Raw genomic sequence first — 13,103 nt, forward strand, 5'->3', positions numbered from 1 at the left:
GTTGAGTATTAAAGCCTCCTAGAAAGTCCTTGGAAAGTCCTTGAAAATAAAGTCCTGGAAACTGCTGGAAAATTAATTGATAATCGACTCACAATTTTCAAAAATGACAGGATGATCAGTCTTGATATCGTAAAAAAATGATACATGAAAAAGATGTGTAAAAATGCTATCCAAAAATGGTATTTTGGACCTAAAAATGTTGAAAATTACTGTGAGTGTCGCCCTCATTCTATAAACTTGTCAATTTATTTATACGATACTGCACTAGTGATACAGTGCATCAACAGTTTTATATGGAGTAAAGTCAATGAAACTGAGTCAAGTCAGTGTCCATATTTGGTTTAATTGTAATATTTTATTGTAGGTATTTATAGTGAGGTGAAAATAGATAAATTACCTCATTTGAATTAATTCAATGTATTTGAATTTTTAAGTAGCATGTCGTACAAACAGTATCATCAGTATGACTTCACTCACAATAACAGAGTGAGAGTATCTAATTGTAATTTGTGTCTGATATAGTTTTGAGGCTGCATGAAAACTGCGTGTTTAAAACACTACAAGCGTCCAAGCAGCCAATAAAGCCCCGCTGTGTTATGCAGAGAATAACTATTTGATATTCTTCGATAGCTCATTTCAGTGGCCAGACAAGAAATGGCAAAAATAGCTGCAAAAATACACAATTGAAGATTTCAACATAATTTGAACATATCACATTAAGATAGTCCCTAAAATATGTCAACCAAAGCTATCAGGCCAGTAGTTTTTTGGGAATCAAATTTTTGGACCAAAAATGGCAAAAATTGCCCCCCAAAAACCCAAAATTGCTGATTTCATCATCATTTGAAATAAACCCCTTGGAACCTGTATATAGATATTAAAGCTATCAGGTTAGCAGTTTTGAGAAACAAATTTTTGACCAAAAATGGCAAATTTGCCCCAAAAAATACAAAATTGCAGATGTCATCATAATTTCAATATATCACATTAAGTTCATCTGTAGGGAACCTGTATACCAAATATCAAAGCTATCAGACTAGTAGTTTTTGAGAAAGACATTTTTTATCTACAATTGCAAAACTTGCCCAAAAATACAAATTGAAGATGTCATCATAATTTGAATATATCACAGTTTGCTTATGCCTATAAACGTGGACGTCAAATATCAAAGCTGTTAGACAAGGGTTTTGATGAAACAAATTTTTTGACCAAAAATGACAAAAATTGCCCTAAAAATATATGCAATTTTCACCACAATTTGAACAAACTTAAGTGAGGTTCTCCAAGTGAACTGCATATCAAATTTACAAGCTATCAGACTTGCAGTTTCAGAGGAGAAGGCAACTGTCGATGGACGATGGATGGACGGACGACGTCTGAAAATCAGCCTATTTGATAAGCTCCATGTCGCTGACAGTTGAGCTAAAATGATGGCCACCCAATGACTCCATTTTGTAATATTCTAATTTTTCTGTGTCTTGAATGGAACACCCTCCTCGTACCGCCCCTCCTCCAATTGTATTGTGCAGTCTTTTAGGGAGCCATCATTATTTACGGCTGGGGGGCGGGTCGGAGGAATTTCATCGAAAACTCCAAATTTCGAGCAACCCCCTCCCATCCCTGCCAACCATGGTGAATTTGGGCAGCCCCCTCTTTAACTAAGATTTTGACTGACCCCCCCCCCCCCACTTAGAAAAGTTAATATCGATACATGTATTTGTAACATTTACAAAAACAGCAATAGTAAACACCTTTCAAATCCCGACTTACCCTGCTAGATTATCATTGGTTATCTCATGACTGTTAAAAAAGGTGAAACCAACAAAACGAAATACAAAGTGACAACAAAATACAGATATTAAAGCTCGAGCTTTAACCAGTATCCAACCATATAACATTGTTTAACTTGGATTAGTATCATGACAGGGTTTTCACTAGGATATCTGACTCAGCAGAATTAAAGTACAGGGGGAGAACATGCGAGAGGCTTAGGGGGAAGTGTCAGAGGGGGCTGTCCCCTATCTTGCGTGGAAAATTTTGAGAAAATGATGTGTACAATGGTGCAGTCTGGTGCAATGTGAGAGGTGTTTTTAATTTCTTTATTTATTAAGTTAAACTGTCAAAATATCCCAGGGGAGAGCACGAGAGGGGTCCCCCTCACATGTCACAAATTATGAGAAATTCATGTGTGTAAAGTTGCAAAATTCACACAAAAAAAATTGAGTAAACCCCCTTCTTCCTCTCCACATTTTGAGCAACCCCTTATAAGTTTTCAATTTTTAGAGTGACCCCCCCTCACATTCCTCCGACCCCTAGGCCATAAATAATGACGGCTCCCTTTGAACATTAGTGAGTTTTGTTCAAATACTTTTATCGAATGGAACAAACTTTAAAGCCCCAGTGCTGCTAACTTTTGATGGTTTTTAGCTACTATAGACTATAGTCTATAGAAGCTATTGGGATGGGTATCCGTCCGGCGTCCGGCGTCAGTCTGTATGTATGTATGTATGTATGTATGTATGTATGTATGTCCATTTGTGAGGCGTCCGTCCACTCAAATATCTTGAGAACCGTAGTACTTACTGATTTGATATTTGTTGTGTAGATTAAAAATATGATTTTGAGAAACTTTTTTTTTTAATTTTTTGATATTGTTGAAAATAGGCAAATTAATGCCAAAAAAGGTGTTTTTGGTAAAAAATCTTCTTCTTCATAACCGCTGGTCAGACAGCTTTGTTATTTGGTATACAGGTCCCTAGGGATAACCCAACTTAGATTTGTTCAAATTGTGATGAAATATGCAAATGTGTATTTTTAAGGAATTTTTTGTCATTTTTGTCAAAATTTGACTACATTGTATGTGATCTTGTACTGTATAAACCCTATCACTTCACCCAGGAAAAAATAATAAGATTTTAAATAATTGAATTAATTAGGAAATCATCAAAGCCAAAATAATTTTAGTGTAGAATTATTAGAAAGTTCAACTTTTTTGACAGTTCATAGTGAAATGTTTATCCATCTTGGAGGATTAAAACATGTAAAGGCAACTTTCCTGAATCCTAACTTTGACATGTTCTGGACCGTCATTTATTGTGCTCTGTATGTTATCTAAAAGAAATTGCTCATAATAGTTTGTTATGATAGGGTGGTCAAATAAATAGAGATAGAGAAAGTTCTAATTTCCATTTATGGTTGACTTGGTAAGGATAAAATAAATTACTTTTTGAGGAAAAAAATAGAGTGGTCAATTAAAAGAGTGGTCAAAGTGATGGGGTTTTTATGGTAAAGCTCGGCTGTAAGATTCCTCATGTGCTATTTATAGCAATTATGCAATCTGTGTAAACAGTGCAATGAAAGTGTTACAGGATTCCTTATCATGCTTTTGATGACCTTGAACTTCTTAAGTTTCAAACATTTGTCTCTTCAGTGTGCTTTCTTTGATTACCTACAGGCTCAACTTATTCACAGAACTTATTTGCAATGTTAATTTGAAAGTTAAAATGTGCTTGGTTAATAGGATGAAAATACTGACAAAGATTAAACCAGCTGAAGATTCCTTATAACCTAACAGATATGCTGTTTTTTTATGACGTAAATCTTGATAAGCAAGTCTTGTTTACTTTAATTAGAATGTAATTAACTCTCAGCTATTGGGATGGGTATCTGTCCGGCGTGCACTGTCAGTATGATTGTATGTATGTATGTATGTATGTCCGTTTGTGAGGCATCCGTCAACTCAAATATCTTGAGAACTGCAATACTTACTGATTTGATATTTGTTCTGTAGATAAAATATATGATTTTGAGAAACTATTTCTATTAATTTTTTGATATTGTTGAAAATCTGCAAATTAGCGCCAAAAAGGCATTTTTGGTAAAAAATCTTCTTCATAACCACTGGTCAGACAGCTTTGTTATTTGGTATACAGGTCCCTAGGGATAACCTAACCTAGATTTGTTAAAATTGTGATGAAATATACAAATCTGTATTTTTAAGGAATTTTTTTTCCATTTTTGGTCAGGCCATCCTGAAATGAGCTATCAAAGATATCCACCTTCTTCATCAATACATGTGTCACAAAAGGTTATTCTCTACATAACACAGCAGAGCTCTGTCAACTGTTGAGTTGCTTGTTTTTTCAAAACCGCTGGTCAGACAGCTTTAATATTTGGTTTACAAGTCCCTAGGATGACCTTAGTGAGATAATTTCATAGAGTCAGGAAATACTTAATTTTGTATCCATGTCTATAGTAGCTTCAGGGACTTTGGCCCTATGTTTTCATTATTTTATTTTATAAATCAATTGCAACTTCTTATTCTACTCCCCAAAGAATGTTGAAACACCCACTATTTAGCTTGTCAACTTAGCGTCTATAAGCTTATGTGTAAAATGCATGAATATTGTTTACATTTGAATTCTAGTCCGGACCAGAAGTCAGTTTTCAACAATAACAATGCACTTTACAACCATAGGGGCTGAGTTGACAAGCTGGATACTGTGTATATTAACATTCTTTGGGGAGAAGAACAAGGAATTATTGTTCTTTAATATTCAAAATAAAAATGGTGAAATTATCATCAAAAGTTAGCAGCACTGGGGCTTTAACTAAACACATCATTTCATACAATCGCAAATTTGCTTCGATTTAAAACCAGAAATGTGTTAACAAAAATGATTTATAATGTCATCAGATTCAGTTATTTTTCTAGCTGTGGAAACGCAGCTAGCTACTGTGACAACAAGGTAGGCTGCGTCTATGCAGGTCATCTGAAGGTCAATCCGTGGCGGGGCCCGGGTTGACCTTTTGATGACCCGCGTAGACGCAGCCCACCCGTACCCTGTGACACAGAGACAGCTACGTTGCCAGCAGGCCATGTTGATTTCAAAAAACTTTCTGTGTGACTCTTGACCATCGCGCTTACTTGTGTCCACGAGCGTTTGTCGGGTGGACTCATAGAACGGCGAAATCACGATATCTCTGCTGCATTATCCTGCCGGTCACAGTCCTGTCCACAAATTCCTGTGCTGGTGTCTGGACGACCTTTGAACTTCAGACTTCAAACTTTACAACAGTTCACAACGTTATACGACACGACACAAGTTTTGGGATCCATATTTAACTTCGTGTGATTTACACGTGTGATTGTCACTTTTGTCGAAAGCTTCATAAAATATGCTTGAATTGTTGTGGGAAATACCATTGCTCCTTCTTCGTATCGTGTTAGCTTATGTCGAATCCCTGTTTCGACTCTTTGTACCTCCCGGACGGAAGAATGTTGACGGCCAAGTGGTGCTTATCACCGGAGCAGGACACGGGATCGGCCGGTGCCTGGCAATCAAATTCGCGAAGCTCGGGGCACACTTGGTACTTTGGGACATCAACGAGACGGGGAACGAAGAGACTGCAGCCGAAGTACGAGGTATCGGAGCTGACGTAAACACGTACACGGTAGATGTGACCAAAAAAGAGGATGTCAGAAGCGTGGCCGAACGAGTCAAAGAAGAGGTTGGAGATGTGGACATTTTAGTCAACAACGCCGGGATATTACACGGCCTGGAGTTGTTAAGGTTGTCTGATAGCCAAATTGAGAAACTTATGAACGTCAACATTATGGCACACTTTTGGGTAAGTTTAACACATATCACAGGGGCGTGGCTTGTCGCTGGGCGAAGCCCCTATGATACTTACCGAAGCGACGAGCCGAACGCCTGTGATGCGTTTTCCATGGATTTAAAAGAGATACATCCATAGTGTTACGGTGTAAAGGCGAAAATAATATTAATATTAAAACTTTGTTAACTCTTACAGATTTCATGGGGAAATGGTAATTTTTACAAACAGAAAAGAAATCAAAGTCGTTGATAAATGTCCAGAAAAAAGGATCGATAAAAACAGACAAACAATTAGAATTAAATCCATAGGACAATAATATCATATTAAAATAAAGAAGTCCTAGCAAAAAACGTAGTATTATTATCCGATATAACATTATCCAATAGCTTGATAGATTTATTTAGGAATTTTTTTCTTGAAGAAAACTAAACAGAATTACAAACAAATAATTAATGAAAAACTAAATTTGACTAGTTTTTAGCTTGTTTATGTTGTCCTTTCAAATAATGGTACTGAACTTTATTTTGCCCATGGGGGATGTGATGATGGTTTGATTTGGCATTGCAGCTTACCTTTACACTTTTTGAAAGCAGTGTTTCTCTTTAAGGTAGTATGTGCCTCGAACTTTTGCTCAAATTTTGCTCAAGGAATTTTTGAACAATTCTCTTTCAAAATCACGAATAAAAATTGGCAGTCACCCTGCAAATTTTGGAACTAGACAGACAAATAACCCAAGATTTAGTGATGTTTGGAATATAAAATGGCCACCACTCCTGTGTTAACGCTTTGGAGAAAAAAATAAAATTTTGGATTTTCGAAAAACTAAGAAAGTGAAAATGTTTTTTACACCATGACCTTTAAAATGAGCCCCCACAAGTGGTAGATTAGAAAAGAAAATTGTAAAATTGTGAGAGTTTGAATATCTGTCCCCAAGGCACATTCTACCTAAGAGATGAAAGCACCATATGGACAGAAAGTCAGACTCAAAACTTTTTCATTACTTTTCTGGTCTACTGCTTGTAGGTGTTCATTTTAAAGCTCTTGGAATAAGAAAAGTTTTCAAAGTCTTAGTATTTCAAAAATGAAAATCTTGTTTTCTCCAACAGAGTGAACATAGGGATGGCAGCCCTTTTGAATTCAAAGCATCGAGAAATGTTGGGAAATTCATTTCTCTTGTACCAAACTTTGCACGGTGACCCCTGATTTTTATTCTTGATTTTGTAAGAGAATGGTGGGAAGTTTCAGCAAGGAAAGTTTGAGTGAAAGTTTAAATCTTTCACTGTCAAGGTGCAAACTATGTTAAAACTGCTCCATACCAAACATTATCAATAAGCAGAGAATCAGAAGTATGGTAGCAAAACTATACTTGAAGGATAATGGGGATGCATATTGGGTTAAATAACCTCTGTTTTGGTATTAATGAAAAAAATATTTGAAGTTGAAAACTTGACCCAGGCAGAGTGGAGTTATATTGACATGTACAATAAAAGTGAAGAAAGAAACCAAGAAACCAGGCAATTTGCATATATTTGCATAAATTTACATCTTTCTCTCCAAACTTCCAACTGGTTGTCATGCAAAAAAGTAAACACTACCAATGTATTAATCTTGGGTAAACAAATTACTGAAAATTGATTGAATTTTTCCAAATAAAGTGATATTGGGCAAAAGAAACTGATTAATTTGCAGTGCCCGTTTAAAATTCCTTCTCGATACAGACTGTCAGAGCATTTCTACCAGCAATGCTTGAGCGTCAACATGGACACATTGTATCTGTAGCATCAGCAGCTGGCAAACGAGGCACAGGTAAACTGGTTGATTACTCGGCATCCAAGTTTGCAGTGGTTGGTTTTACGGAAGCGCTCACCATGGAGATCAGGGAGATGAAAATAAGTGGTGTCTATACAACTACAGTAGTGCCATTGTTTGTTGATACAGGAATGACAAGGCATCCTCGTGGTAGGTGAGTTATCAAGTAATGGTGCATCAGTTCACTGAGAAGACAAATGCTCTTGTCATTTCATAAACTGGTAGGTTCCAGTTTGCAGACCCTAAAGACTAAATGTGCATATATAGCAATGGTAGCTTTAGGGATCATTTGTTAGTCCCCACCAACAAAGTCCGAGAGAATTTATAGATTTGACCATGTCTGTGCGTCAGTCTAGCATCCGTTCACCTAAATTTTTCAGAGCTGGTGAGAGCGATTTCATTGGAAATTGATACATGGATAACTCCCTATGTCATACATGCACATGTGGATTTGTTTTGTGATACAATCCAATATGACCATAATTTCCGTTAATGGTTTCCAAATTCATTACCAAGTAGGGACAATGTCATTGACAATGACTTTTTGTCAAAAGGCAAGTACTTAGACTCATTGAAAAAGACTGATTATACCAATTTCTAAGGTATGCCATTGAAAGATCTATGTGCAAAAAAACTGAAAGCTTCAATTCTTATGTTGGATCTTAAAATATTCCCTGTTATAACAAACTGTATTTTCAAAGGTATTACAAAATATATATATATTATAACCCTGATTGATAATAGCAGATTAACTTAAAAAATGGATTAACATGGTTCAAGACTGTACTATGCCAAAAGATTCAAAGGAACAGTTTCTTAGAGAAGTATTCAGTATTAAAATGTGGATTTTTTTGAAACATGGATTTTTTTATTGTAAGGAAATGGAGCATACAGAGGCAGAATTGCTCACCATGCATAGACACAATGTTACATGCCATGCATTCAATTACTTAATATCATTCTATAATGTACAGATTTCCAAAACTGAACCCAATGATGAAGCCAAGCTATGTGGCATCCCTTATCATTGATGGAGTCCTGAGGAACAGGGTTGAAGTGATGATTCCTGGCAGCTTGAAATTCGGAATGGCCATTAATAATCTGTAAGTATGGTGATTTTTGATTGCCTATAAAGGGAATAGGATCTGTATTGTCTGTGGCTGTGCTATTTTCTTCTTGAAAACAGTAAACATGGCCTCTTCCCGGAATTTGTGATGAATGCCAAGCAAATGTGAAGCAAATTCAGCATTTGATGCATATTCATAGTCCACCTTTTTGTGTCTTTCCAATGCATGGTTATTGATGTTTGAAATGCTTTGTTGGACCTAAAGCCCCTTTGATATTAAATCCATTTTATGAATGCATTGATTTTGAAAAATAAAACTTTAAAAGTGGACTAAACTAGTTCAACTCTGTCCAGACTTAGTAAGTCCAGATTGATCATTTTGAGATGACAAGAAAATCTACCCACATCTTATATCATGGGTAAATAGATGCAGTGTGAACCCTATTAACACTCTAAGTGCTATAATTTTTCCCATCTAAATTTTAGTGCAACATTTACTAATTTTTATGAATTTTTCTGTAATTGTTTTGATAATTTTGGACTAAAGGGACATAGCTTTTCATTGGCTTCAAATTTTTATCAAAAGTTTTGGAAAAATCTGAAAAGAAATTGTCTTAATCTGAAAAAATTGTCTGGGAAGAGGCCATATGTTTACTGTTTTCAAGAAGAAGATTGCCATGTTTACTGTTTTCAAGAAGAAGATAGCACAGCCACAGACAGTACGGACCATATTAGGCAACAAAAATTGACTTTGGCACTAAAAGGGTTCATGACAGAATTCTGACATCATTCAGACTAAGCCCTCATACCAATTTTTGTCCAAACAATTATAAAGTGTATTTTCTTTGAGATAGGGACAACCTTCCCAAAACAAACAAAATTACCTGGTAGGTATCAATATACTTTTTAATGATTTCCACAGCTGTTTATATGTACAGTATTTTACAGGTAGTTTTCCATCACAAAAGTGTCTTAAGAATAATTTTATCTCATCAGGTTTGTGCCCAGAAAAGTTGTACTTCTGCTTGAAGATTTTTTTGACTTTGGAATTGATGCCCAGGACAAGGACCTGACAGAAGGCAAAGACAAAGATGCTTAAAGATGATTTGAAAAGTTTTGAAGCAGAAATCAGAGACTCTTAAACATCAGATTGAGAATTGTACAAATGACTATTTACTTTGTAATTAATTGTTAGATCTGGCTCTTTTAGAAACAGGATGTGTTTTGTTCCAAAAGTGATCAAAACCAGACGTAGAGCTCGCAAACACTTACATAGAGGGAAACAACAGCTATCAAGAACAACAAAGAACGAGCAAAAGTTGAAATGTATAATTCATTAGATTGGCATGCAAGTAAGGTAATTGCTGAGCAGCAGTTTAAAGGTTTTTATTGAGGTTTTTTGCTTTTAAATTAAACCTTATTTTTGTGAGAATGTTACTGGGGAATAAATAATCAACAAAAAACTGAAATATTTTATCCATTAAAGCATGTTTGCTGTGTAGTGCACATTTTAAGCAAAACTTACAATTTTACTGTGCTATAAGGAATGATACTTCATGGATTCACTTCATTGAGTGGTTTTAATTGGACATTTACAACCCTTGTGTCCACCAGTTTGAAGATGTACGTGTTTATGAACATCCACACGACATTAGATACTGCACTATGCAAAAATGAGCTCATGTGTTTAAACTGTACTGTTATTTTCCATGCTTAGGCACAGCACACTTACAATTAGAACCCCACACATCCAACGTCCTGCAAAACAAATTATAGCAAGACCTAGATACGTATACAACCTTTAAAAAATCACAAAAATTATCTGTATGAATAAATGTTTAATTTTACTAATATAGGAAATAAAAAAATGCTGTTTGGGTATTAACTTTACATAAAGCCTGTATTGAAAAAATCCTATGTACTTCTGTGTACTTCATGTTTGTTGAAGTAATAACTATCATGGTATGATAAATTATTATGCTTAACTGTACCTCAAAGACAATGATTTAGATTGTTTCAATGATGCAAAGTTGCAAATTATCGGTATATTGGGCAGATTCAGCTTGAATGCTTTCAATCATTTTAGAATGCTGCAGCTTACCTTTTCTCAGGGACCTGTAAATTTGACCACATATCACACCTGTACTAAGTATTGATCTTCACTGTGGCTGCATAGAGATTGAAGTCTGCATTCACTTCAAAATCTTGATTGTTCAAAAATAGTTGGTTGTGTCGCATCACATTATCTGATTGATCTAATCGAGATGTACAACCCTGCTGAAATCTCAGATCAACGGAAGTGAGTCATTATATTTGGTGCCACACCTCATTAAAAATCCAATAAGGCATATTGGCAGAGAGCATTCTCTGTGTGTGCACCTTTTCTGTTGAACTTATATTGCGACCTGAGATTTCCATTGCTAGTTCTGTTGACTGTTAAACTGTGGTGTAAAAGACTCAACTCATTCAAAAACTCATTCAGTACTATTTGTAATTGATATGTCTGAAACATTTGTCGTGTGATTTTCTAACTTTGACTACTTTTATACCTTGCAACATTTTCATAACTATTGAAATTTTTTAACACTGAAGTTTTCAAAATGTAGACTGTTTAGACTATAATTTTCATCATTTTTTTGCACAAATTTTATCAGTTGTAGCATGTAAATGCTCTGAGACGTGTGAAGTGCCTTTTTTTAAAGAAATAAATGATAACATTAATCATATCAGAACTGCATGTCAGAGACTTAAGAAAGGCTGAATGTTGGGAGTGATGGACTCTTGCAGACTGTGCTATGGGAATGATTCTGGAGCAATGGCTTTCCTTGACAAATTTGCCTGAGCTTGGAGCTAGCATGTTAGGGTAGAATGCGCCTCAGGGACAGATTTTTGAATGCTCAAACTTTTCCAATTCTTTTCTGATCTACCACTTGTGGGTGCTCAATTTAAAGCTTTTAATTTGGAGGAAGAAAAATTTTTACCGTCTTAGTTTTTCGATAATTGAAAATCTTATTTTCCCCTGTTGAGTTAACACAGGGATAGTGGCAACTTTTAATTTCAAATGTCGGTATTAAATGTGAGGTATTTTGATTCCCTGACACTGACCTTGGCCGAAGGGAGCACTGGCCATAAATTTATGATCCTACAACTTGAAACACATTGTTCCCTAAAGGCATCAAAAAATATAATACTGGAAGGTAACTTCACGTTGATGTTTTTCTTTTTGCATCAGCCTTCTATTTTTGTCGATCGATCTGTGCACTGAGGCTGGATTTATTTTTTTGAATGTTTGCTTGGAATCCCCCCCCCCCCGGGTGTAAAATGGTTCACCCTACTGGCTGCCTATAGGCCGTTCTTCAAAGTGTCCATATGAATCGAAAGCAGGACCAGTTCATTTTTTATTTTAACATCGACAATCGAGTTTGTCTATGATTTTACCTGCGTTCAACATTAAGGTAGAACGTCTCTCCGGGATACGACAGACATTCTGACTCTCAAACTTTTACAATTCATTTCTGCTGTACCACTTGTGGGAGTTCATGTAAACGCTCTTGGTGTAAGAAAACTTTTCACCTGCCTAGTTTTTTCGAAATTCGAAAATTTTATTTTTTTCCCTAGACTTAGCACAGGGATTGCGGCCATTTTGAAGTTTGAATATCAATAAATCTTGAGTTATTTGCTTCTCTAGTTCCAAAAATTTGCATGGTGACCCTCGAGTTTTATTCTTGATTTTGAAAGAGAATGGTTGAAAGATTCCTTAAGGAAAGTTTGAGCAAAAGTTTAATTCTTTCACTTTCGAGGAGCATACTGCCTAAAACTTTTTAAACACGTTAGTTTGACACACAAATAAACAATGTGACCCAGGAACAGTCCACGGCGGTAGATGTTGGCAATCAATCATGTAGCTGTGGGTCCATAGCTGTGGTGTTTTCAGACGGGATTCATGCCTTTTACGGGCTGGTTTTGACTTTTACGATTTTAACCCCGCCACGTTAAAATCGTAAAAGTCAAAACCAGCCCGTAAAAGGCATGAATCCCGTCTGAAAACACCACAGCTATGGACCCACAGCTATCATGTAAAAACACCTAGTGTTTGCTTCTCAAGTCTGATTCTGATAAATACATTTTGCTGTATCAAAGGAGACATTTTAAAAGTTGTTATTGGGGTCAGTATTAACAAAACTTACAGAAATTAATAATTAATAGGAGTCTGAAAATCTAGAATTCACTTGTAAAATTATTGTACAGAAAAATTATTACATATCAGCCTTTAGATCGGGTCTATGTTACAAGTCTCAAGAAACTTCCCTATATATTTATATGAGAATTAAGCTTGTTCTTTCTGTGGCGATATTATATTCAATTCTCTGTATAAACTGTACAAATATTTTATATAGGCAATAAAGTTTACATTATCTTTTTACATCGAGGAACATATAGACAAAATTCTTACCTAGGAGAAAAAGAAGTTGGCAAGACATGAAAGAGCTGGGTTAATTGCCAAAGGAGACTTTTTACGCACATAGTTTATGTTCTGCTTTTTTCACAAATATTATTCAGATTTCTCCATCATCAGATCTGCGGCTACCTGTAATTTAGTATTTTAAGC

General features: G+C 35.6%; 1 protein-coding gene across 1 annotated transcript; it reads left to right on the forward strand.

The window, feature by feature from the left end:
• Positions 1-2,856: 2,856 nt before the first annotated feature.
• Positions 2,857-11,220, forward strand: LOC139115624 (estradiol 17-beta-dehydrogenase 11-like). The gene is made up of 4 exons (XM_070677891.1): positions 2,857-5,631; positions 7,338-7,582; positions 8,403-8,531; positions 9,491-11,220. The coding sequence occupies exons 1-4, from the start codon at positions 5,179-5,181 to the stop codon at positions 9,591-9,593; spliced, it is 930 nt and encodes a 309-aa protein (XP_070533992.1). The 5' UTR covers positions 2,857-5,178; the 3' UTR covers positions 9,594-11,220.
• Positions 11,221-13,103: the final 1,883 nt, after the last annotated feature.

This window comes from Ptychodera flava, chromosome 17, assembly GCF_041260155.1.
Source record: "Ptychodera flava strain L36383 chromosome 17, AS_Pfla_20210202, whole genome shotgun sequence".
NCBI lineage: Eukaryota > Metazoa > Hemichordata > Enteropneusta > Ptychoderidae > Ptychodera > Ptychodera flava.